The 23246-nt window shown below is 35.0% G+C and overlaps 1 protein-coding gene across 1 annotated transcript; it reads right to left on the reverse strand.

Moving 5' to 3' along the window:
- Nucleotides 1-891: 891 nt before the first annotated feature.
- LOC107938064 (choline/ethanolaminephosphotransferase 1) lies at nucleotides 892-22483 on the reverse strand. The gene is made up of 17 exons (XM_041090703.1): nucleotides 22382-22483; nucleotides 22245-22303; nucleotides 21420-21492; nucleotides 21084-21173; nucleotides 6613-6690; nucleotides 6405-6480; nucleotides 6283-6305; nucleotides 6105-6205; nucleotides 5652-5746; nucleotides 5418-5486; nucleotides 5244-5313; nucleotides 4729-4795; nucleotides 4375-4544; nucleotides 3943-3995; nucleotides 3114-3837; nucleotides 2102-2229; nucleotides 892-1258 (listed from the first exon to the last, which is right to left on the reverse strand). The coding sequence occupies exons 1-13, from the start codon at nucleotides 22481-22483 to the stop codon at nucleotides 4494-4496; spliced, it is 954 nt and encodes a 317-aa protein (XP_040946637.1). The 3' UTR covers nucleotides 892-1258; nucleotides 2102-2229; nucleotides 3114-3837; nucleotides 3943-3995; nucleotides 4375-4493.
- Between the last annotated feature and the right edge of the window lie 763 nt (nucleotides 22484-23246).

The raw sequence follows: 23246 nt of genomic DNA on the forward strand, positions 1-23246 counted from the left end.
TAAGCACCGCTAAAACTATTTGCGGCGTTTTTACAAGTGCCGCAAAAAATACCTCTATAGATAATGCTGCTAAATTTTGCGGCATTTATTTAAAACAACTCCGCTAATAGTCATGACATTTAGCGGCGCTTTTCCCACAGACGCCGCTAAGGGTCATGACATTTAGCGGCGCTTTTCCCACAAACGCCGCTAAAGGTCATGACCTTTAGCGGTGCTTTCCCACAAACGCCTCCAAAGGTCATGACCTGTAGCGGCGCTTTTCCCACAAACGCCGCTAAAGGTCATGACCTTTAGCAGCGCTTTTCACACAAACGCCGCTAAAAGTCATAAAATTTAAAAATAATAATAAAATATTATAAAGGTCATGAAAAATATAAAAAGTTTAAAATTCATTATCAAAATATTGAGAAGAATAATATCCATGATATAAATATAAAAATTTTCTATTAAAATTCATTATCAAATTAAATTTTCTATTAAAATTTTAACTTTAAAACTACATACAAAAATTAAAGAATTTAAATTTAAAATTTAAAATAATAAATTAATAACAATTAAAATCCGAAAGTTGAAACTCAAGTTATCTTAAATATTAAAATAAAAATAAAAATTTTGAATCAAAACTAAAATAAATAATAAAAATGAGATTAAATATAAAGATATCAATAAAATAAGGTATTATAATGAAATTACTTAAATGAAATAAGGACTTAAATCATAACCATGTAAAATATAAGATTTGAATATCGATTCCCATGTGAAATATCAACATTGATTATTTAAATTGATTAAGCTGCTAACGAATATTCTATTTTCTAAGTCAAAATTACAATTCGTTTTTTCTTCTTTCAACTCAAATAAAAATAAAAGGTTGAAAGCAAAACAATTAAATAAAAAATAGAATAATTAGTTGACACGAGATTATTATTAAATATATGCAAATATGCAAGTAGACTATTACAAAACTAGGTGTAGTTTTTGATCAACTAATTAGTTGATCCTACTGCAGGTTCTATCTATAATCTGTTTAACTAACATACAAACATAAGGCACTCTAATACTTTTTTGCACATAAAATATCTGAAACTCACACCTGAATTCAGATTCAGAGCATATACGGTGTCAACTGCATGTTGATCAATATCATTCTTATTCGCTACTGCAATGCCTCCCACATGTATTTGTAGAGGTAGGAGCCAGCCATTATGTGCCTTCTGCAAATTGTTCTTGGACCGTAATCTAGTGTAGTTAGTTTTTCCTGTTCCATTTGCCACCAGTCAAAACATAAAAGAGCTATATTATGGTAACTCCATCAGCTTACATAGTAAATTATAGCTCGCATGTTTCAATGGTATGATTCAATCAGTGGGGATTCTGGTAAAATAACAGTCGTTGAGAAGGCAAATTGATGATAAATAAAATAGGAGCAGAGAATATATACTATATTTTATCTGAACAAATGTTCCTTTCTTCAAATATATCGGAATGAATAATGATTAATTTGCATCATCAACGCTAGTGAAAATCCATAAAGAAAAAAAATGATAGTTAGAATGAAGCATAAAATTAGCTTAATTCTGCTGGGAAAAATTAGACAACTACATCCCAAACACCATCACTAGAGATAATCATACCACCAGCAGTAGACAACTACAAAAAATAGGCTAGTTGGTAAAAGAAAACAATTAATAACAATCAAGAAAATGTCTTCTAATTTTAAGATAAAACACGAACTCGTTCAAGCAGACCCTTTTAAAGAAAACTAATTAAGAAAGAAAATTCCAAATGCAAAAGCACTTCAACGTGCAAGTATAGGACACATGAGGATACGGATATGAAATTAATGGCTCTACTATGGAGTTAATGGTCACAAATTCAGAAATGTTACTGGTTTGGAAGTTCGAGGAACTCCATTACAGCCAAGTACATATCCAATCTCTTAAAACAGTGGAATAAGGGAAAAAATTAACATATAAAACTTATGCCAAGATAAACAAGGGTTGTTGAGTATTTCAATTTAAAATCTGTGGAAGACCAAAAAGCAACAGCTGATAAAAGTAAATCACATTTTAACGAGGCAAAGATGAAGCATAAGCAATACCTCTCTTTCCTTGATTTCTTCCTTGAGAATAAGCTGCACTTGTATTTTGAAATAGGTAGCAATGAAATAAGTTCTTGGGTGAGACCCCGACTTTGTGTTCGAACACTCTCCCCTAACTCAAGTAATTCCTAAAGAGATAAATGTAATCATGAATGATTAATAAAAAAAAATAAAGAAACAATTCACCTAATAAAATTAAGCAACGATTTCAGTTAAGTCTAAGGATGAGTATGGACTGGATTGGATTCGTTTGAAGGAATAATCACATCAAACCAAAATATTTTGGTTTCCAAAATTTTGTATTCAAATCAATCTAAATTATAACAAAAATCAAACAAGCAAATCAAAATATTTAAATGAGATTGTAAGGAACCTATAATGAATAAAGAGGATGACCATGGAACAGGACCAGTATATAAAATAAAGCAGATATAAATAATGTTTATATACAATGAAAATTAGACTTGAACCAAAAAGTCGTAAATTAAAGAAAGTTTATATACTCAATTACTCATGAACAAGCATGAATCAATGGTGAAGCTTGGAGAGTACTGGTTTGAAAAAATGTCAAAAGTGTTTTGAGTGTCAGCATATAGGAAAAAATGTCATATGTTGTTAATCTATTCATGAATTCACTGATCTTTATTTACAAATAAAAGATTAGTAAGCTTGCAACATATATTAAACTCATAACCATACAACGATAAGAAAAGAAAAATTTGACTTCCTAGTTTCTCACAATAACTTCTCTTATATATTTCAATCTTTTAAATATCTTTGTGATTATTTTATGAATCAATTCGCATGTTTAATATAACATTAAGAATGAAAGCAGGTAGATATAACAAGACCTGCCATTTTTGGATGTGTCCTGCCAATCCTTCACCCAAAATTTCCCCAGTCTAAATTTCTGGAATTTAGTAACATTAGGGGAATAAATGATAAACCCTCATAAGGAAGGTTGGTTTTAAGGGCTAAAATGGAAACGCATAAGTTAAATATAAACACTTACTTGTAAATGACTCTTAACATGATAAAGATTGAGTCCATCTAAATCCATCAGGTCCAAAATAGTCTTCGGTGTTGCTTCTAAAAATAAGATTTATGGTCAGTTCTATGGATAATAAACAGTTACTTCGCTTACCAGCAGCAATGACAGAGCCCCACAGTAACTCTAAGAATTCAGTACTATTGAGAAAAATATATACACAGTTGAGTTTCAGATACCAGAAAGCACAAGCCAAAGTTCAATTCATGCATGAGGACTACCCGGTAACACATGTCATCCAAAACAGAAGAAACAAGCATGAAATTCTCTAGTAGCAACTTATGAAAGAGCCTGAACAGGATCCAATTTTAAATCACAAAAGAATATGGAAATTACATATAAGCAATTACACAAACAACGACCATAAAAGCAATAAACTAGTAGTTAAGAAGAGGTGAAAGGCTAGGTGGTTCTTGTTATATCACCAATGGATCGTGAAAGTTTCATATGGGATGACTTCAGGTGGAATGGAATATAATGGAAGTAATGAAGTGTAGTTTTGAGGGTCAAGGTAAGAAGCAGGAAAAGTATAAGGCAACTCAAATACATTCCAGTAGCATTCAAGACCATCTGCAGCAGCAAGCTGAGTCACACTCTCAACTTCAACTGTTTTTCTTTCATTCATTGGCACATCAGTTTGCCATTAGAAATATGAACTCAAAACCATGGTACGTAGCTGTTGAAAATGCTGCAAAAAAACGAAAGAAAAGAAAGAAATTTATATTACAGGAGACCCAAAGTAGCAAAAGATTACAGAAAACAAAAAAAAGGGTAAAAGAGAAGCTTAACATACCTGAAATGGAAGAAGAAAACTGTGAAAAATTACTTTTAGTGCTTATCGACTACCTGTTGAGTTTGAGACAGGAAAGATTTTTAAAAGACCAAACTTTATACAAAAAAGAACTTAATCAAAGTATATAAAAGAGTACCAAAAAAGGCCACAATTAATTTATATAGCTTGTTATGACCTGATTTTGTTTCTTTTCTGTCAAATAAATACTTAATAAAATGATAATCTAATTTCTATATTCAATCCATTATTTCGATTTTTAGGATTCATTAACTCAAATACTACTTTCTGCACTTTAAATTTTATTATATTTACTACTAATATATAATAAAAGGCTGCATTCTGTAATAACCCTATAAGTTAGAGAACCATCAGAACAAGAACAAAAATATATACTGCATAAAAGGCTGAATCACTTCAGTAGATAAAGCATGCCTTTGAATATTTAGGATCCACTTCAATTGCCTTAGTAGCATCCTGTATGGCACTACCATACTCTTCCAATTTGGTGTGAGCAAGTGAGCGATTGGCCCAGTACACTACATTCTGACTATTTAGCTCGATCGTCTGCGTGTACAAGTCAATAGCTTGACCATATTTGTGTGCTGAATAAAAGAAAGAAGGTGAACATTGTTATAAGAAAAGAGGACAAACTCAAATTACCAAATGAGCACTCCTCCTATGAGTACAACAAAAGGATAAAGTTGACAAGAAAGAACAGAAAACACCGATTAATCATTTAAGCATACATGGATGGAAGAAAGAAACACAATGAATTTACAGAATTACCATTGCTAATGCCAGTAACATGCTTCCTTTTCTTGCCTTAACGATCTTATGGACACTGCTTATACTGCTATAGCAACCATACAAGTACATAAGAGAAGCTTATGCGGACACTAAAAGACAGCAGTACTATGAACAAAAAATAAATGCAGGATGGACTAAAACAGGGTTGTCTCATGCATAGAAACCTTGGCCTCTGCATTACACATGAAGCTATGAGTTGAAAAAAAAAAGGGGGAATTGATAATGACAATGCAATTAGATCATTTAACTCAGCCTAAGAATCCATAGCTCTAGTATAAGGCTACAAGCCAACAAGAAGCCAAAAATGAAAGCATGAGAAGCTTCAGCTCTCACATTGGACTACTAAAGTGGACAGTTTTCCACTAAAGGTCAAAGAATAAGTAATTCAAAACACTAGCGTGAAACTACAAGAGTGCTAAATAGAAATTATAAGAAGCTTCAGCCATGAAAGCTGAAGTAAATTTTGACCATTTAGGATGCAGATAACCACTTACTTGCAAGCCACTGTAGGTAAAATAGCAATTGGTGTCAACAAATACACAGCAGTTTTATATGTTGGAAGTTCTGGAAAAAAAAGGTGAATAAGTAATAAAATAGTCAAAGAAAAATGGCAAAGCAACAAGAAATCCAATATAAGGTGCTAACCCTTTCTTAAACAAAGAACTTACCATTAACATAAGGTATCCAACTCAAGAAGGGTATCGATTGCTGAAATGGCTGAGCCCACCACTGGCCACCTTGAGGGGAAAAAGGTAAGCAATCATAAAACGTGAAAAACAATAATAATAGAAGAAAAGAATTCAAAAGAAGTTTCAAATTTTTTATACGTGGAACACAAGTAATATAAAGGTTTAGTACAGACTGTCAAAGGCACCCCCATAACATCGAGTGAGGAAACATGCCAACAATTGCTGTCATAAAGTGCAATCCATATATCAGCACATGACCCTCAGTCGGCCCATTGAGAACAGGAAGGATAAGTGCATTGGTGAAATAGCTGCAGAAAATGACACAACAGAAGTATCAGCATTGGTAAAAGAACGTTCCACTGCATGCTACAAAAACCACATTAGAAACTCCCTTCTAAAATTTTATGTAGAAAGGATGGAGACATTCAAGAGGAATACATATCAAATAGAATATTTAGAATACCTCAAATATATATCACGAAGTTATCATAAAATCCTTTCAAAAACTACCTAACATTGAATAATGTTTGATAAAAAGAGATTGAAAACAAAATTTATAAACCTTCTATAGAATAAACCAAGTAATTTAAGAACTGCAAAGTGTATGGCAGGATTTCTTAGAAGGAATACAAAATACAAAACTAAATTACACTTTTGATAACTTACTGTTCCCATGTAGCTCCATAAAATGGTATAGATGAAATTACCCAGAACCAGAAACTGTCCCCTCCGCACATGGCAGTGCTCCCAAAAGCCATGGTTTCGAACTGAAAAAGAATCAATATTGTATAATGGCAGAATTTTATTAGACATTTTTATGTAATGAAACAAGTTAAATACATACCGCGCATGCAAGTGCATCACATCCTGCAATATTTCAAGACCACCAAAAATAATTACTCCATCAGAAAATTTTCTAATAAAAATAGCAAAGGATGGAAAGAAGAGATTATAAAGTGAACTTACCATGGTCAAAAAGTTCTCCAAGTGGACTCGAGGAGTTTGTTCGTCTAGCTTGTTTCCCATCAACAGCATCAAAAGTCTAGCAGGTAATTACTAATATGCGAAAAAGATCCCATAGTTTGAATACATTGCCAGAGAGAAAACATTCACGCTCATCCCCCTTCCCCAAAACACCAAGGAAATAAAGAAAGAATAAGGTGGAGGTATAAACCTGATACAAAAATAGAAGCAACCCATGTGCAATATGAACCCATCTTGGTGGAGGTGAATCCAAGCGAAGGGAATAAACCTGAAACAGCAATACAAATAAAATAATTGAATGGAATCCTAACGAAGCATTTTGTTTTTATTCAACGATTCTTTAACAGTCGAAAATTTGCGGGTGGGTTTGTCAATCTTTCATTGAAATGAGTGTGTGGAAGTGGGAATGCGAATGGGAACGAACTAGCAAACTGTTAGTAGGGACTTGAGACAGCTAGGGTTCCTTCGATAAGAGCTTGGAGACGCTGCTGGAGAGTTTCTTGATTGAAAAGAGCAACGGAGGGGTGAGATTGGGGGTGTTTTGGCGATACCGATTTTAGGGGGAAAAATTAGGGGTTTGGGATAGATTTTGGAGATAAAATAGTGTCTATTTTTAGGTGAAATAATTTCTCGTGGCGTTTTTATAAAAACCACCCCTATTGTTAACTTTTTGTGGCTTTTTTATAAGCACGCCACCAAAAATTATTTTATTTTAAATAAAATGATACTATTTTGCTATGCTATTTTTTTTATTTTATCTGTTAAAAATTATTAATTAAATGATTTTATAAAATATTTATTATTTTTATTTTTATAAATTGATTTTTATAAATAAAAATATTAAGTACTCTAAAATAAATATTGCATATTTTAATAAGAAAACAAATAATTAAATGGCTGTAATTAATTATTAAGTTAGAATTATCCAATGTAAGCAACCAATCTCTCACATATCAAATTTCTATTAAAAATTGAGACGTTAATCATGATTTTATATTATTCTTTTCCAATGTAATCTCCATTTCATTAGAAATATTTCTTCTTAACTAAAATATAACTATTTTGCTAGATGTTCGATGTGGAATGATTTTAGTTTTTGTATTTTATTTTTATTTGTTATAATTTGGTCCTATCCATATCAATCTGTTACTTTTTTAATTTATTTATCATTTTTTTTAATTCTAATATTTAAATATATCAAATGGTTTAGATTAAATATTTTTAAATATAAAAGTATTAATTGATTGTATAAAATTCCATCATTTAACAAATCTCAAGTAAACTTTAAATCCTAAACCATTTAATATATATAAAGCTTAATCCTTAAGTAAACCTAACACTTAACCCTTAACCCCTAAGCCTTAAACCCCAACCCTTAAACCATAAACCATAATCCCTAAACCCATGATCCCTAAACCTTAAAATAATAACTCATACACTTTAAACTCTAAACCATATACCCTAAATCATAAACCCTCAACTATAATGATAATTAATTCAATATTTTAAAATTAATACTATCTCTTTTATAATTATATAAGAAAATATTTATCATATAAATTAAAAAAATACTAATTAATCTAAACCCTAAACTCCTAATCCCTAAACCTTAAACCGTAAATCCTAAAACATGAACATGAACCCTTAACCCTTAACCCCCTAACACTTAAACCTTCAACCACAACCCTTAAACCACCCTTAAACCATAATCCCTAAACCCATAATCCATAAACCTTAAAATAATAACTCATAAACATTAAACCCTTAACCATATACCGTAAACCTAAACTATAATGATAATTAATTCAATATTTTAAAATTAATACTATCTCCTTTACAATTATATAAGAAAATATTTAAGATATAAATTAAAAAATAATTAGTCATATACCAAAAATCTTTAAAATTATTTTAAATAATAGTATTTTAATTTTTAATTTTTTGTGGCATTTTTCAAAAAATGCCGCTCAAGATCGAACATTAGCGGCGTTTTCTAAAAATCACCGCTAAAGGTATACATATAGCAGCGATTTTAAAAAAGCGCTGCTAATACTTGATCTTTAGCAGCGTTTTTAAAAAGCGCCGCTAAAGCCACTAAAGTCTCAATACAAAACGATGACGTTGTATTAATTTTTTTGCGGCGTTTTTTGTAAAGCGCTGCTAAAGATCAAGCATTAACAGCGTTTTTTTGAAAAGCGCCGCTAAAGTTGAACCTATAGCGGCGTTTTTTAATAAGCGTCGTTAATGCTCGATCTTTAGCGGCATTTTTTAAAAGCGCCGCTAATGCTCGTTCTTTAGTGGCGTTTTTCATTCAAACGCCGCTAAAAACCTGTTTTGGTGTAGTGAAGGGAGCAAATCAATGCAATTACCATTCAAGATGAGGAAGGGTTAGTTGCACCTGAACCAGAGCAGAGGCAGGAAACTATGGTAAGTAAAGGTAAGGGTGAAGTGGACCACAATGACCAGAAAATGGTAAGTAAAAAGTACAAAACACGGGTGCCATACCCCAATGCAACAATGAAAGACGATACAGATGAACAATTTGGTAATTTTTTAAACTATTAAAGAAATTACATATTAACTTACCATTTATCGAAGCTCTCTCATAGATGCCAAACGGAGTCAAATTTTTAAGGGAGCTTCTAACAAACAAACGAAAGTTGGATGACGTGTCGCATGTGGAGTTGAATGCAGTTTGCTCATCCATATTACAGAATAAGCTACCCAACAAATCGAAAGATCCAGGGAATTTTACGATTCCTTGTTTAATTGGTAGTTTTGATGTTCATAATGCATTGGCTGACTTAGGGGCAAGCATTAATGTTATGCCTTATAAAATGTTTAAACAGCTAGGTCTTGGGAAACCCAAACAAACTAGGATGGGCATTCAATTAGCTGATAAAACCATTAGATTTCCTAGGGGTATCATTGAAGATGTTCTTGTTATGATCGATAAATTTATATACCCAGTAGACTTTGTTGTTCTAGACATGAAAGAGGATAGTAACGCACCTTTGATTTTAGGACGACCCTTTTTAGCGACTGCTAGAACCATTATTGATGTTGGTACAGGTGAACCCACACTTCGTGAGGGAGACGAAACAATCACCCTTTAAGCTCGTAATTCAAATAACACATCAAAAATCAAAGGTGGTTGCATAAATCATTCTACTAGTACTGATCATGTGGTGAAACCCTTTATGCAGGAAATAGTTTCTAAGAACGCATATGAGCCACGTTCAAACAACAACAAAGGACCTTTCTATGAAGAACGAAGGCTACAAATCGAGGAGCTAGATGAATGGTGGACACAGAAATTGAGAACACCTGATAAACCAAAATCGAGCCAGGACAAGGTCAACACCTTACCAAATCAACTTAAGGTTGGAGACAAAGTACTACTAGATGTAGTAGATCCTTGCGTTGCCACTCCTAAACCTAATGAAGAAATTCCTTTTACGGTACTCAGTATTTTCCCATATGGTAAAGTCGAGGTAATTCATCCGAAATTCGGCACATTTAAGGTAAACAATACCCGTCTTAAACCTTATGTTGATAAAGTTGATAGCAGGGATGAGGAGTGTAAACTCCTTGCACCACCTTAACCATGCAGAAGAGAGGTAAGTTCAGCTTAAGACTATAAATAAGCACTTCTCGGGAGGCAACCCGAGCACTAACAGTGTTAATTTCTTTAAATTTTAGTTTTTAACATCTAACATACTAACCGAATCATAGAACGCAGGCTTTCTAAAGGCCACATGGCCAGGCACACAGGCGTGCATTAGGCCGTGTGAAAACAGGGCAAGATTTTTTACCCAACACGAGATGCGATAAGTTGCCACGGTCGCGCGACATGGCCGTGGGCGAAACTGCCAAGATAACATGGGCATGAGACACGCCCGTGCCTTGAAACCATGGTTGAAACTAAGAATGTAACACGGGTGTACAACACGCTCGTGCCATCCACCCGTGGTCGACACTGTCAAAACGAACGAGGCCGTAGACCTATGTACAAGGCGTGGGAGAAGCGAACAAAGTAAGACACGACTGTGCGACACTGCCGTGTGCACCCACACACCCAAAGAACATGGGCGTGGGCTGAATGTCAGATGCGCCCAAATTCAAAATTCACGAAACACACGGGCAAAAATTAGGCCACACGGACATGTCCTATGGTCGTGTGCCCCAAAATCTATATAAACCCCTCACTATTCATCATCTCCCTCCCCAGAAATCCCTAACCCTAGCCGCTGCAACTTCACACGCCCTACCCCCACGCCCTTACGCCGCCTACACACCGATTTTGATGCCCCAAGCTCCTTCCGTTTGCGTTTGTTTACTCTTTTCTCTCTATTTTTTATTTAAATATGTTGCTTATTTCATGATTTCTTTGCTTTATTGAACAATTTTGAATGAATATTCATAGTTAGAATATTAAAATACTCATGCTTGTTTTATAAAAATTTTGTCATTTTAGTTACTACATTATGCTATACTCTTTCATTTTTCCTTGTTTCCATGAAAATTATGCTTACCCACATACATTCATTCATATTCCCGTTGCATTATTCCCATAATCCTATAACTTGATATATTTAGTTGTTTTAGTTTGTATCATCTAGTGTGAAAATCTCATGAAATAGTCATATTTAGTCTTGATTTTCCATACTATTCTTGGGGCATATTGGTTAAACTTCGATTTTTGTTCACTGCAGATATACTATGTCATCCCCACAAGGAAAGAAAGCCACTGTCCCCGCTTCGAAAAAGAGAAAAGGAGTAGCATCATCCTCAGGTCCTACCACGGAGATTAGGCACCTGTTCCTCTAGGTTCCCTTGGGACCCTAGGGGAATTATATCAGATATTACGGGCCCGACACCTAGGTGTGGGCCATTGCATTGACTGGGCCGCACTAGAACAGATTTATGGCTGACGCGATCTGAGCCCTCCTGACGAATAACCCGTGGGGGCTCTGTGACAGCCCTAAATTGACCCTAGTCGGGAAGTGGTTTCGGGACCGCTAAACCGAGTCACCGAAGTATTTGAAGGTGATATTTATTGTCTAGAATATGTGAATATGAATGTGTGAAAGTTTTAAGCTTCGATTTAGTAAATTGCATGTGAATTTAGTCAATAGGACTTATGTGTGACACTTTTGAAATGTGATAGGTTAATCTACAAGGATCTATTAGTGCATGTAATCAAAGGGGTGGACTTGCATGTCAATTTCCCCCATTTAATTAATAGTGGCCGGCCATGACAAAGGGTGATGGGCAAAACATGTCATAAACATGTTATGTTAGTGATTTATGTTAGGAAAAATAAAATAAGGAGCATGGGTAATAAAATAATAATGCAAAAAGGAGGAATGATGAAAAAAAATTGTCTCATCCATGTTCCCCCCCATTGCCGTGAATTGAGGAAAGAAAACAAAGAAAAAAAAAGTGTTCATTCTTGAACATCTTTGGCCGAATAGAGGAAAGAAAGGAAGGGAAAGAGCTTGGAGAAAAATCGGCTATGGTGGTTCACTAGATTAAGGTATGTTTAATGTTGCTTTGAAAGTTCATACATCCCTTGGATGATTAGTCTAAATTCTAACTACCTTATGGATGGATTTGGGGTTATTAGAGAGTTAGTATTCGACTAAAAGGCTTCAAAAGTTTCGGTTGAAGCCTTGATACTATTAGCATGTTAGCTATATGGATGTGTTATGATGCTTGAGGTGTTAGATAAATTTGAACTCATCACCAAGTTCTTTAAGCAACCCAAGTTAAAAGTTTCGGTATTGAGGTATCTTGAGCATTCGGCCATGGTAGGAAGTAGAAGAAAAATATGGTTGTTGTTAGATGAAGTAGAGTCTAACAAATGAGCACACATGTGCATTAGTTGCTAGATGGAGAAGAATCGGGTAGCAAGTTGTGTGCTAAGGCCGAATATAATTTGAACATTATTGAGTAATGTATGTGTTTTGAAATCGATGGAATGGAGAGTATGCTTAAATTGTGTTATGAACAATTATATGTTAAATCAAGGTTTGCTAAGCTAGCTATTAAGGTGATGTGCAAATGTTAGTATTTGATTTCTAGTGTATATATGTGTATTAGCCGAGTTTTGAACTTGAAACAAAATGGTATTTAGTCAATACAAGTGACCATATTTGTAGAATAATATTAAGTATACAATCGGCCTCAACATAGACATGCATATTCGGCCACATGAATGAGTACATAGGTTGTTGTGTATGTTCGGCCATAGGTAAGCATATTGATGGCTTTATCTTGACTTAGAAAATTCGGCTAAGGAGAATATTGGCTAATATGTTGAATTTGATTCGTGATTTCATACATATATAACTCTAATGCCTAATATATAAGGGCTAAGTACCTTGAATTCCTCTTTGATGTTCAAAATGATTAAATCAATTTATTTGTTAATATTAAGCTCAAGAGCAAAGGGGAACTAAATCCGATAAAGGGAAGGAAAAAGTGATCGAATAGCCATCGAAATCGTTCGACAACATCCGAGGTAAGTTTTCGAGCAATGAGACTTAGTTTATGATTTGATTAAGTCATGATGTATGAGCATAACAAATATACGGTGATATGATGATTCTACTTGAATTATATGTTGAGTTAATTGGTCTATACGTATGACGGGTAGCCGCATGTGCATAGAGATCGTGTCATAAAGCAAACTAAACCATGCTGTTTGTATGTGGCTAGTGAGCAGAAAATGGGATTGCTTAATACGTGACTTGTGTTTGAACTCTAATTATGAAAATGAAATATAGATGTGTCATGATTTATTGATATGTCCATAAATATTTGGATGATAACCGGGCTAAGTCCCGAAGGCATTTGCGCTAGTGACTAGTTCCGGGCTAAGTCCCGAAGGCATTTGTGCGAGTTACTATATCCGGGCTAAGTCCCGAAGACATTTGTGCGAGTTACTATATCTGGGCTAAGTCCCGAAGGCATTTGTCCGAGATACTATATCCGGGCTAAGTCCCGAAGGCATTTGTGCGAGTTACTATATCCCGGCTATGTTCTGAAGGTATTCGAGCGAGTAGCTATATCCGGTTCAATCCCGAAGGTACTTGGCTTGGGAATGAGCGACCTTGCTGTAATAGTTTCAATTAATACGCTCATAAAATCCCAGCGATGAGGTATGTTTCGTATATGCTTTGAATTAGTTGATCCCTTACAAATAGTATTCGCTCAGTCGATAAATGAGCTACCGGCCTTTGGCTAAGTTGATCTTTTGTGTATGAATATAAGGGTTGGTAATGTGAAGTAAGTATGATATTGAGAATTTGTGCATATGAAATTATCTGTTTAGCCATATGAATGCTACGCTTTAGTTGTGTCTAATTTTATGGCTCAAACTTACTAAGCATTAAATGCTTACTCCGTTCTTTGAATCTCTGTTTTATAGATTTTGGTTCATCAGCTATTGGACTCGGGATTGTCGAAGTCAAAGTCGTCTACACTATGAAACCCCCTTTTGGTACACTTTTGGTTGAACTTTGAAATGGCATGTATAGGACTACCCTTTTTGTTGTGGGTCATGTACCCTTCGGTTTTGTATAAATTTGGATAGCCATGCGAAAATGGCTTATATATATTTTTGAGCATAATGTTATAATCATTTTGTATGTATTTGGTTATTGAGAGGTGTGGATATGCTCGGCAATGATTGGCCATTGGAATGGTTAATCACGATCATACTTTGTGCGATATATGCTAAAGGGTTAGTTGAATCATGGAAACTGTGTAATAGGTAAAGTCTTCCCTAAAGGCAGATGCTGACAGCAGCAGTGGTGTGAATTTGAAAAATCACTAAAAATAGTAGGAATGGATTTAAATAGTGAATAAATTATGTAATCGAACCTTGATGAATATAATTTCATATGGAAAAAACGAAACGGTCATATGAGTCGGATTTTAAGAGATATTTAAGTTTTCGTGGAACAGGGCCAGAGCGATTTTTGGATCCCCTGATCTGACTTTGGAAATTCATTATAAATTAACCAGAGATAATTAGAAGTCATGCCATATATTTATAGATTCCTTTTCGAGTCTAGTTTCTATAGAAACAAACGACATCAGTATTGAATCCCTGTACAGGGAGATATCCAAGTCGTAATGCATGAAGGTCAGAATAGTCGAACCCTGTAACAGGGGAGACTTTAACTAATAAACTGTACTAATTTGCTCGACCAAATATTATAGAAAACAATTTGTGGATGGATATATCAGTCTAGTTTCAGGGAAAAATTATGAAACTGATTTTCGAGTTTTGGAACTCAAGATATGATTTTTAAAGTGACAGTGACGCAGTTAGTCAGCTGTCTGGAAATTTTTAAAATGGACTGTGAAAATAAGTGAATTTAGTCTGTGAACCCCTCGTGTCCGACTCCGGTAACGGTCTCGGGTACGGGGTGTTACAGGCTCTTCTTTGAGATCGTCAAGCCGATGTATCTCGAGTTCAGATTGGAACTATGCTCGATATTCCATCTTCAAACCGTCATGACAAACTTCGACGATCCTAGAACGGTCCAGTTCTGCCTTGGTGGTCTAGTACGCTAATTAAGCGTACCCGAGTTCGAGATTGCACTAGGGCTATACACGAAGGAGTTCATGGATGATAATGAACTCAACACCCTTCACCGCCACATCTACTACTCCCCCTCGAAATGTTGGAGGGACCTCGTCCCTACCTCGACCACCTACGATCCTAGCCACTCCAAGGCATCGGCTCTCCCTCCATCCTTGAGGTACCTACACGCCATCTTGGCTCACACTCTGACAGGGAGACGCGAGAGTACCGGCATCGTCACCACCCACGACGCCTATTTCTTATGAAGTATGACGAATGGGCACGTCATCGACCTCGCCTACATTATTGCCCTCGCCATTCGCCACCAGACGAAGCGGGGCCCTATGTGACTCGATTGGCTCGGCACTTTGGGCTCCTCAACACAGCAGCACAATCATCCTCCCTCACTCTCATCGGCCAAATGTCCCCACATGGTATCTCGAGCATGCTAAGTATGAGGATGATCGAGAAACGACGTGGCACATACCCTTCTTAGTATCGCCTCGCCCAGTCCACCGAGGAGGAGGACCTAGAGAACATTACTGATTATGTCCCTCCACGTCACGAGGATCCACCGACTCAGCCACCACCTCCTTATCGTCTAGTTCATGCGGCGGCTTCATATTCTGACATCTCTGAGCCCCTTACACGATTTGAGTAGCAATGTTTTCAGTGTTTTTATCATATTGATGCTACACTTCACCAGATTTGTCAGCACCTTCACATCTCATCGCCACCCCCACCTCGCGAACCATCTAGCGATAAAGATCTTCAAAAACTTTTATTTATTATTTTATGTTTTTACTTTATTTCTATTTTAAGACTACTTTTTATTTTTCTTTAAGCTTATTTTTATTAGGTTTTATAATTATTATTTTGAGTTGAAATTCACAAGTTTAAACATCAAAAAGCTATAATTTTTGTGAGCTCTTGAGCCTTTAGAGCATATTTTATTCCTTTCATGCTCACTTTCATTATGAGTACACCAGTTTTGATTTGTTATTCTAGAACTTGCTTGATTATGCATGACAAAACCACACCATTTGATTTGATATGTCAAGATGATAAAGGCAGTTAGGTTTAACCCACTCACTCCACAAAAGCCTACCTCCATAATTAACCCTTAGTGAACCCCTTTTGAGCCTAACAAGCCATTAATTGATTTACCCTTAATATTAACCCATAACCCATTATTGTTGAAATCCCCTAATTTGATCCCTATTTTTGTCGAGATATGATTTGAACAAATTGCTTAGTTATGTTTTGTTCTTCTAAATATTAGTTCTTGATTAAAAAAAAACAATACTTACATATATATTAGTAGTAATTCGTCATTTTTGAGCTTGAATGTTAATTTCATATTCTGAGAAGAAGCTCACTTGTATTCAACTGATGACTAGTTATTTTTCTAGCTAGGTATTTTTTTAATTCAATCTCGATTCTAACATCTTCTTTTAGCTTGTGACCACACCCCCTAACCAAAGCCACGTTACAACTCTCTAAAAGAACTTCTTGATTGATGTATCAGCTCAATATATAGTGGTGGAGATTTGATTTTCAAGCAAGCCTATGGCAATAGCTTTTCATATTGACTAATGAGTGCTTTAATTGATTTCCTTAAACACCTTGAGTGACTTGAGTGAATCTTTAGTGAGGATGTTAAACTCTGTGATATTTTGATCAAAGGTAATCACTTAGATGAGGGGAGACACTATGTTTTCGTGATAAAATGCTCAACTTGGAATTTTAGAAACTTTGATGTACTTTTAGTTGAATTTTCAATGTATGAGTACTTATGGATTATTTTGAGATATTATTGATAGGGATTATAAATTGAGAAGAATTTATTTTGACTATGAGTTGGGGATTTTTGCTTGAGGACAAGCAAATGCTTAAGTGTGGAGGTATTTGATAAACCGTAATTTATACATATTTTTATCCCATGCTTAGCCTATTTATGAATGGTTTCTCCTTAGATTTGGTGAATTTGATGCTCCTAATCCTTTAATTTCATGTTTTATACCTAGGATAGCAAGGAGAGTAAAAAGAGTGAGAAACGGACCGGAAACGGAGAAAATAGACCCACTTGGGAAATCAACACGGCCTAGACTTCCTCACACGGGCGTGTCACACGGCCATGTCTATTTGGCAGGATTGAAGCACGACTTACACGGGTAGACTACATGCCCATGCCTATTCAATAGCCTTGACCACGGGCTGGAGTAATCGCACACGGGCGTGTCACACGGGTGTGTCCCTACTGAGCCCAAGTATGTCCAATTCAAGAAAGGCAAATTTTAGGGCTCTTAGGCATCCAAAAGCCTATTTAAACACCTAAGAAGGCACTTAAGAGGAGAACGTAGAGTAGGAAGCAAAGAATTACTCAAGGAAAGCCGATTGATCCATCTCAGAAGCCGGATTCATCATCAAGACTGAAGATCTCCCTTCAAGTTCCTTCAAGAGTTTTGGGTTTTCTTATGTTTTGTTATCTTTATGCTTTTGAGATGTTTTCTTTCATAAGTATGAACTAAACCCCCTAAATACCTAAGGGAAAAATTATAATAAGAAGATATAAGAGTCTAGTTTTAGGGAAAATTTACGGCTTTAAATTTTGAGTTTTGTAGCTCTATTTATAATTAATTTAGTGACTATTATGCAGATGGACAGTTTTATTACAAATAGTGAAATAAATTGTTTTGATTTGTGTAAGTAATTAGAAAAATTTTAACGTTCTCGGTTTGGTCCCAAACTGTTCCAATTGCACATTTTAGGGCCTTATGGAATGCGAGTGAATTAATTTTAAAAAAATTTTATATCCCGAACAAGTAAGATAAGCCTAGTAACGCCTCGTGCTTGACTCTGGCGACGGTCTCGGGTAAGGGGTGTTACATGACTAAATTGCATAAAATACATTGTTTTACTATCTAAATTAATAGATTGAATAAAATTATTAGTTTAGATCAAGATCAAGTGGAAAGTCAAGGAGAATGGAAAATTATTAAAATGCCCCTGAACTTTGTCATTTCTGTAATTTAGCTAAGTAAGTTCGTAACTTGGTTAGTACAATTAATTACTGTTTCAATAAATTATTATATATTTGTATATATATGTAAATCAATTTTTTTAGCTTGAAGGAAATGCATAAAACTAGGGTTGAAAGACACCATGGCAACACAACATAAAAATGTATAAGACCATGGTTTGACCATGGCAATGTTTATGTTAGACCATAGCGAGGCTATGGTAGTTTTTCAAACGTATGACAATGGTTGGACCATGGCAGTGTATATATATATGCGTAAGACCATAATTGGGCTATGACATTCTAATCATAAGACCATAACTGGGTTATGGAACTATGAGCGTAAGACCATGGCAAGATCGTAGCAATGCACATGTAAGACCATAGTTGGACTATGACACAATATGAAACGTGTACTAGGGTTTCAATCATTTTTACAGTGTTCATCAATGGATGGTTTCGAGCATCGATTAAAGGAAAAGGATGGTTTCAACCATCGTTTAGCACACTTGTGTGAGCTCCAATAAGGGTTCCAATTGACTTCACTACGACAAATAGGGAAAGGTATGATGTACCAATGATCAAAGTAAGGATATTCATGATTTTGAAAGGTATGATTTTAGTGATGTTATGTTTATGTACCATATCTTACCATGTGATGATATTGGTATATTATGTGTTTAATCACTAGCTTGTGACTATGGTAAATGTTATGTTTATGTCTTTTGTGTTATGAAAATGAAATGGTAAGTGTTCAATATGAACCAAGACATGTGTGCATGAAACTTATTGAAATGGTGATACATGAAAAATATGATATGTTATGAATGATGATAAATCCAATTGGATCATGCTCAAGTATAATGGCTATTTATTTTAAGTTCACATGAATTATATTTAATTATGCTAACATTTGTTGTTGGTGGTGTTTAGGCTTGTGTCAATTTTATGATTGAATTTTATCATGTTTAATCTTAATGAAATACATTGAAATGGTAAGTCTCAAATGGTAGCATGCTTATGTCCATGAAGAGGTGGAATAAATCAAAGTATGTAATTTCTTATGCAATGGTTGATTATTTATTTGATTCCAAAAGAGCTATGTTTAAATCCACTAGCTTGTAGTTGTGGTTGATGTTATACTTATAACTTGTGTGTTATGCATATGAAACGGGCGAGGAAAGGTAATGAAATGGTAAATTCATAGTTGAAATGAAAATTGATGATAATGGAGTAATGAGTTTGAATGATATACTATATGTATGAAATTTACGTATGCTATGGATGAATATATCTATATCATGGATAAATACACTAAGTTGGGAATTGATAATGTTGTTTAGGCTAATGATAAGCTTTGGGAACGGAATAAAAAGAGAGTAAATTTGAAAGTGTATAATCTTATAGAAAGGTTGTTGATTATCTATTAAGTCTCATAAAATCCTATCACGTTATGAATGATAAATATATGCGACATTAATGAACTTACTCATTTGTGAGTCGTTGATAATATCGATTTATGAATCTTATGGCATTGGCATAAATTTATGTTTATTATATAAAGTTTATTATTGAAATGGAATATTATGCTTAAATTTTTTATGAACTTACTAAGCATACATTGCTTACATAGTTATTTTCCTTTACTTTACAAATTATCAAAAGCTTGATCGGGTTGGAAGCTAGTCGGAGATCCATCACACTATCCATTGAATTTATCAGTAGATTTTGTGGTTTTAGTCGTGGTTATAATGGCATGTATAGGTGGGCTATGTCTACTATTTCATTGATGAGTTTGGCATGTATATGTCATTTTGGTTGATGATTATGGCATGAAACTTTTCCTTGGATTTGAGTTACTTAAGGTACTGATGATGTCTTGTTGGTTGTGGATAATATGATCAAATTGATGCATGGTTTTATGGCCAAAGTGTTATGTGTTGGCATGTATAGATATATGGTTTTATGAGTGATGACATTTTGACATTTTGGTGCTTAAATGGTTAATGTTGAAATGGTCAAGTAGATATATGTTTTTAATGAACAATTTAGTATATTTTGTTGAGGTTTTACATATTGTCTATTGTGCTATGTCTTGGCATGATGATTTGTGGTTGTGTATATTGATTTATGCCAAAACATGTATGTGTTTAGGTGCCTTTTGGGCATATTGGTTGTATGGAAAAATGCCATATTGATTTAGTTTTATTATGCATGTTTTAGGTACATTTTTGAATGTTTGAAATAAGTGCATATGGCTTGTATGTATGAACAAGTTTTGCGTAAGAGAAATGGCTTTGAAAATGACTTATTTTTTATCTACACGGCCTGAGACACTGGTGTGTATCTCAACCATGTGAGTCACATGGTCATGCAACACAGTCGTGTGTTCCCTATAGGTTTTTAAAGGTTGCACTTCAAGGGCTACCTAGCCTGGCAAACAGACGTGTGGCTTGGCCATGTGAATCGAGTCAGAGAGTTACACGGGCTGGGACATGACCGTGTGTCCCTACTTCGAATGTCCATACGACTTGAGACATAGGCGTGTGTCTCAACCGTGTGAGTCACACGGCCTAGCCATATGGCCACGTGACCCCTGTTGTATGAATTTTTCTATATTTTTCCATGAAATTTTAAATGTTTTTTATTTAGTCCCGAATCATTTCTAAAGTGTTTCTAAGGCCTTGAGGGCTTAAAAATGGGACGTTATGCATGTGTTTGATTGGATTTTGCAATGATTATGAAATGTTGAAAATGAATTATTTGAGTTATGGTTTTACAGTAATGCTTTATAACCCTATTCTGACGATGGATACAAATTAGGGGTGTTACATATTTGGTTTGATAAAATAGAATTTTTTTTTGAAATCCATCCATTACAGATAAGATTACAATTTCTAAATATTGTAATTCCATTATTTAAAAGTCACGGTCAAGTCGTCATTATATAAACATGCAATCATAAGGTTCTATTGAAACTTGGTACATAGAAAATGTCTTTTAAAATAATCTTCCTAAAATTTTCATAATAAAGATGTACATCTCTCACAGCTTCAACTGCCACACTTGTTACGTTCCTAGTTCGCAATGATAAGCTCTTATTTCTAAGATCATTCGACTCCTCGAACCCCTGCAAAGAAACACAAACATGGTTCGTGGCTCTTGAATCAATGACCTATTGGTCTATTGTTTCTTCTACTAAACAAGCTTTTATCATCAAAAGTTTCATACATTTTCCTTTGGTAGCTAGACACTCTTTTCACTCTTTACAGTTTTCCTTTAAGTGCCCTTTCTTGCTACAGAATAAGCATTTTAACTTAGATAAGTCTTTAGGCTTTTTGGTTCTCTTCCTTTCCACTTGTCATGGCCTAGAGACCTTAGCCTTGCCTTTCTTAGCATGCTTTCCCTTCCCTTTCGAGGAAGGGGTGACCACTATATTCACTTTCCCTCTTTGGATCGAGTGACCGTTGTTCAAAATCAACTCATAGGATTGTAAGTCCTTCATGAGTTGTGTAAATGAAAGGTTTTCGTTGCCAAGGTTCTATGCTACCCGAAAACTAGAAAAATCCTTGGACAAGCTTTTGAACATCATCTCTATTTGGGTGTTTTGGTCCAAATTAGCCTCATTGTTCGTGCCTTCAAAAAATAGCCCATAAGAGTGGCCTTTGACTAGAGTGTTGGGCTTTTTTTGGGCGTTCATTAAGCTAGTTATAGTAGACTATCGAGCCAAGGCAGCTTGGCCTCTGAACATGTCTTCTAGCTTACTTAGAATCGCTTTAGCAACCTTACAACTTTCCAGTTGCTTATATAGAGTGTTGGTCATGATTGCTAGCATATAGCAATAAGCTATCTCGTCAAACACTTCCCATCATTTTCTAGCCTCAGCTTGAGTTGGAACACCCCAAATTGAACTTGATAAACCAGATTCGAATCTTTGGTGCTACCGATCTTATACAATTAAAACTTAGTTCTACTTATCCAAATATCAATCGGATACAATTGATCAATATTAAAATATCTTTAATAAAATGCATATGTATAAATAATAAAGAAATCTTACTAACAAACATCAATAATTTAGTTACAACTACGATTGAATTGATGTCCTGGTCCATCATAATTATTCCACGTAAAAGACTTTCACAAAACAACTCAGACTCGAATAAGCCGACAAGCTTGCTCTGTATACATAATATCCTACCTCGCCACTCCATGGCATAGCCCTCGGTCATCCCTCCAAGCGAAGACCCTTAAAACCACCTGAAACATAACACACCGAGATAAGTTCAACAGAACTTAATGAGGCAAACACCATTTACCTGAGCCATACTTCCATACCACATTTAATGTTTCAAGAACCATCATGTTGTTCTTATTCTTCCTCGAGTCTCTAACAAAAGCTACCTCTATCTCTGTTTCTTTATTCACATTCATTACCATACCTTACTCTTAGACCATTTCCTTCTCTTCAGTGCCTTTGAGACCTTACTTACATTCTCTATTAACCAAGCCATAACTTTCTCGAACTTCAAGAAGAGTCCCATACACAGGTGATCGATACTTCTTTTTGAGCGTACTACGTTTACGTTCATTTTCAGAATAAATTCTCATTACCTTGCTATATTTCTTAAAAATTTTCATCTTTGTATCAATCTTAATCATATCAAGTACTTTATTATAATATCCATCGATATGTTTCGTACTTACTAATCTCACTATTTGCCTATAGGAATAATAAGAAATATGCCTATCACTCAATACAAAGTCCGCCTCAAAGAGCACCGCTCATGGTTTATTCATATTGTTTATTCTTTGCCGCGAAGGCTCTAAGCCCAAAGTTCACCTTTCATATTGTTTCTTCCTTATTCATCGATTATTCCATCCTTTCATAATACGTCATGGAAATCATTCCTTTCTTTAAGGTTCCACCATAGAGGCATTTCCTTTAGAAAGTTTCCACGAGGGTCATTTTTTAGGGTGCGCTACAAGGCTTTATTTACAATATTTTCCACAAAGGCTTCCATTTTATTAGAGCACCAAAAATTCTTCCATTTTATTAAATCACCAAAAACGCATCCATTTTGTGGTGCGTTCATGATAGGGATTCGCCTAGACTCACATTTCATGAGGTTTGCCCTTCATCGTTCTAGGTTACGCAGAGAACCCCATTAGGTAATGACCTTCCTTTGGTTCTTTCCATATG

This window comes from Gossypium hirsutum, chromosome A01 (assembly GCF_007990345.1).
Source record: "Gossypium hirsutum isolate 1008001.06 chromosome A01, Gossypium_hirsutum_v2.1, whole genome shotgun sequence".
NCBI lineage: Eukaryota > Viridiplantae > Streptophyta > Magnoliopsida > Malvales > Malvaceae > Gossypium > Gossypium hirsutum.

What these genes read in the sequence shown, in the direction of transcription:
- LOC107938064 (XM_041090703.1), bottom strand. Translation starts at nt 22,483, where the DNA reads ATGGTAATGAATGTGAATAAAGAAACAGAGATAGAGGTAGCTTTTGTT. An exon ending in TTCTTGAAACATTAAATGTG is followed by an intron (nt 22,304 to 22,381) that starts GTATGGAAGTAT and finishes GTTATGTTTCAG; the next exon opens with GTGGTTTTAAGGGTCTTCGC. An exon ending in CTATGCCATGGAGTGGCGAG is followed by an intron (nt 21,493 to 22,244) that starts GTAGGATATTAT and finishes CTCGATCCAAAG; the next exon opens with AGGGAAAGTGAATATAGTGG.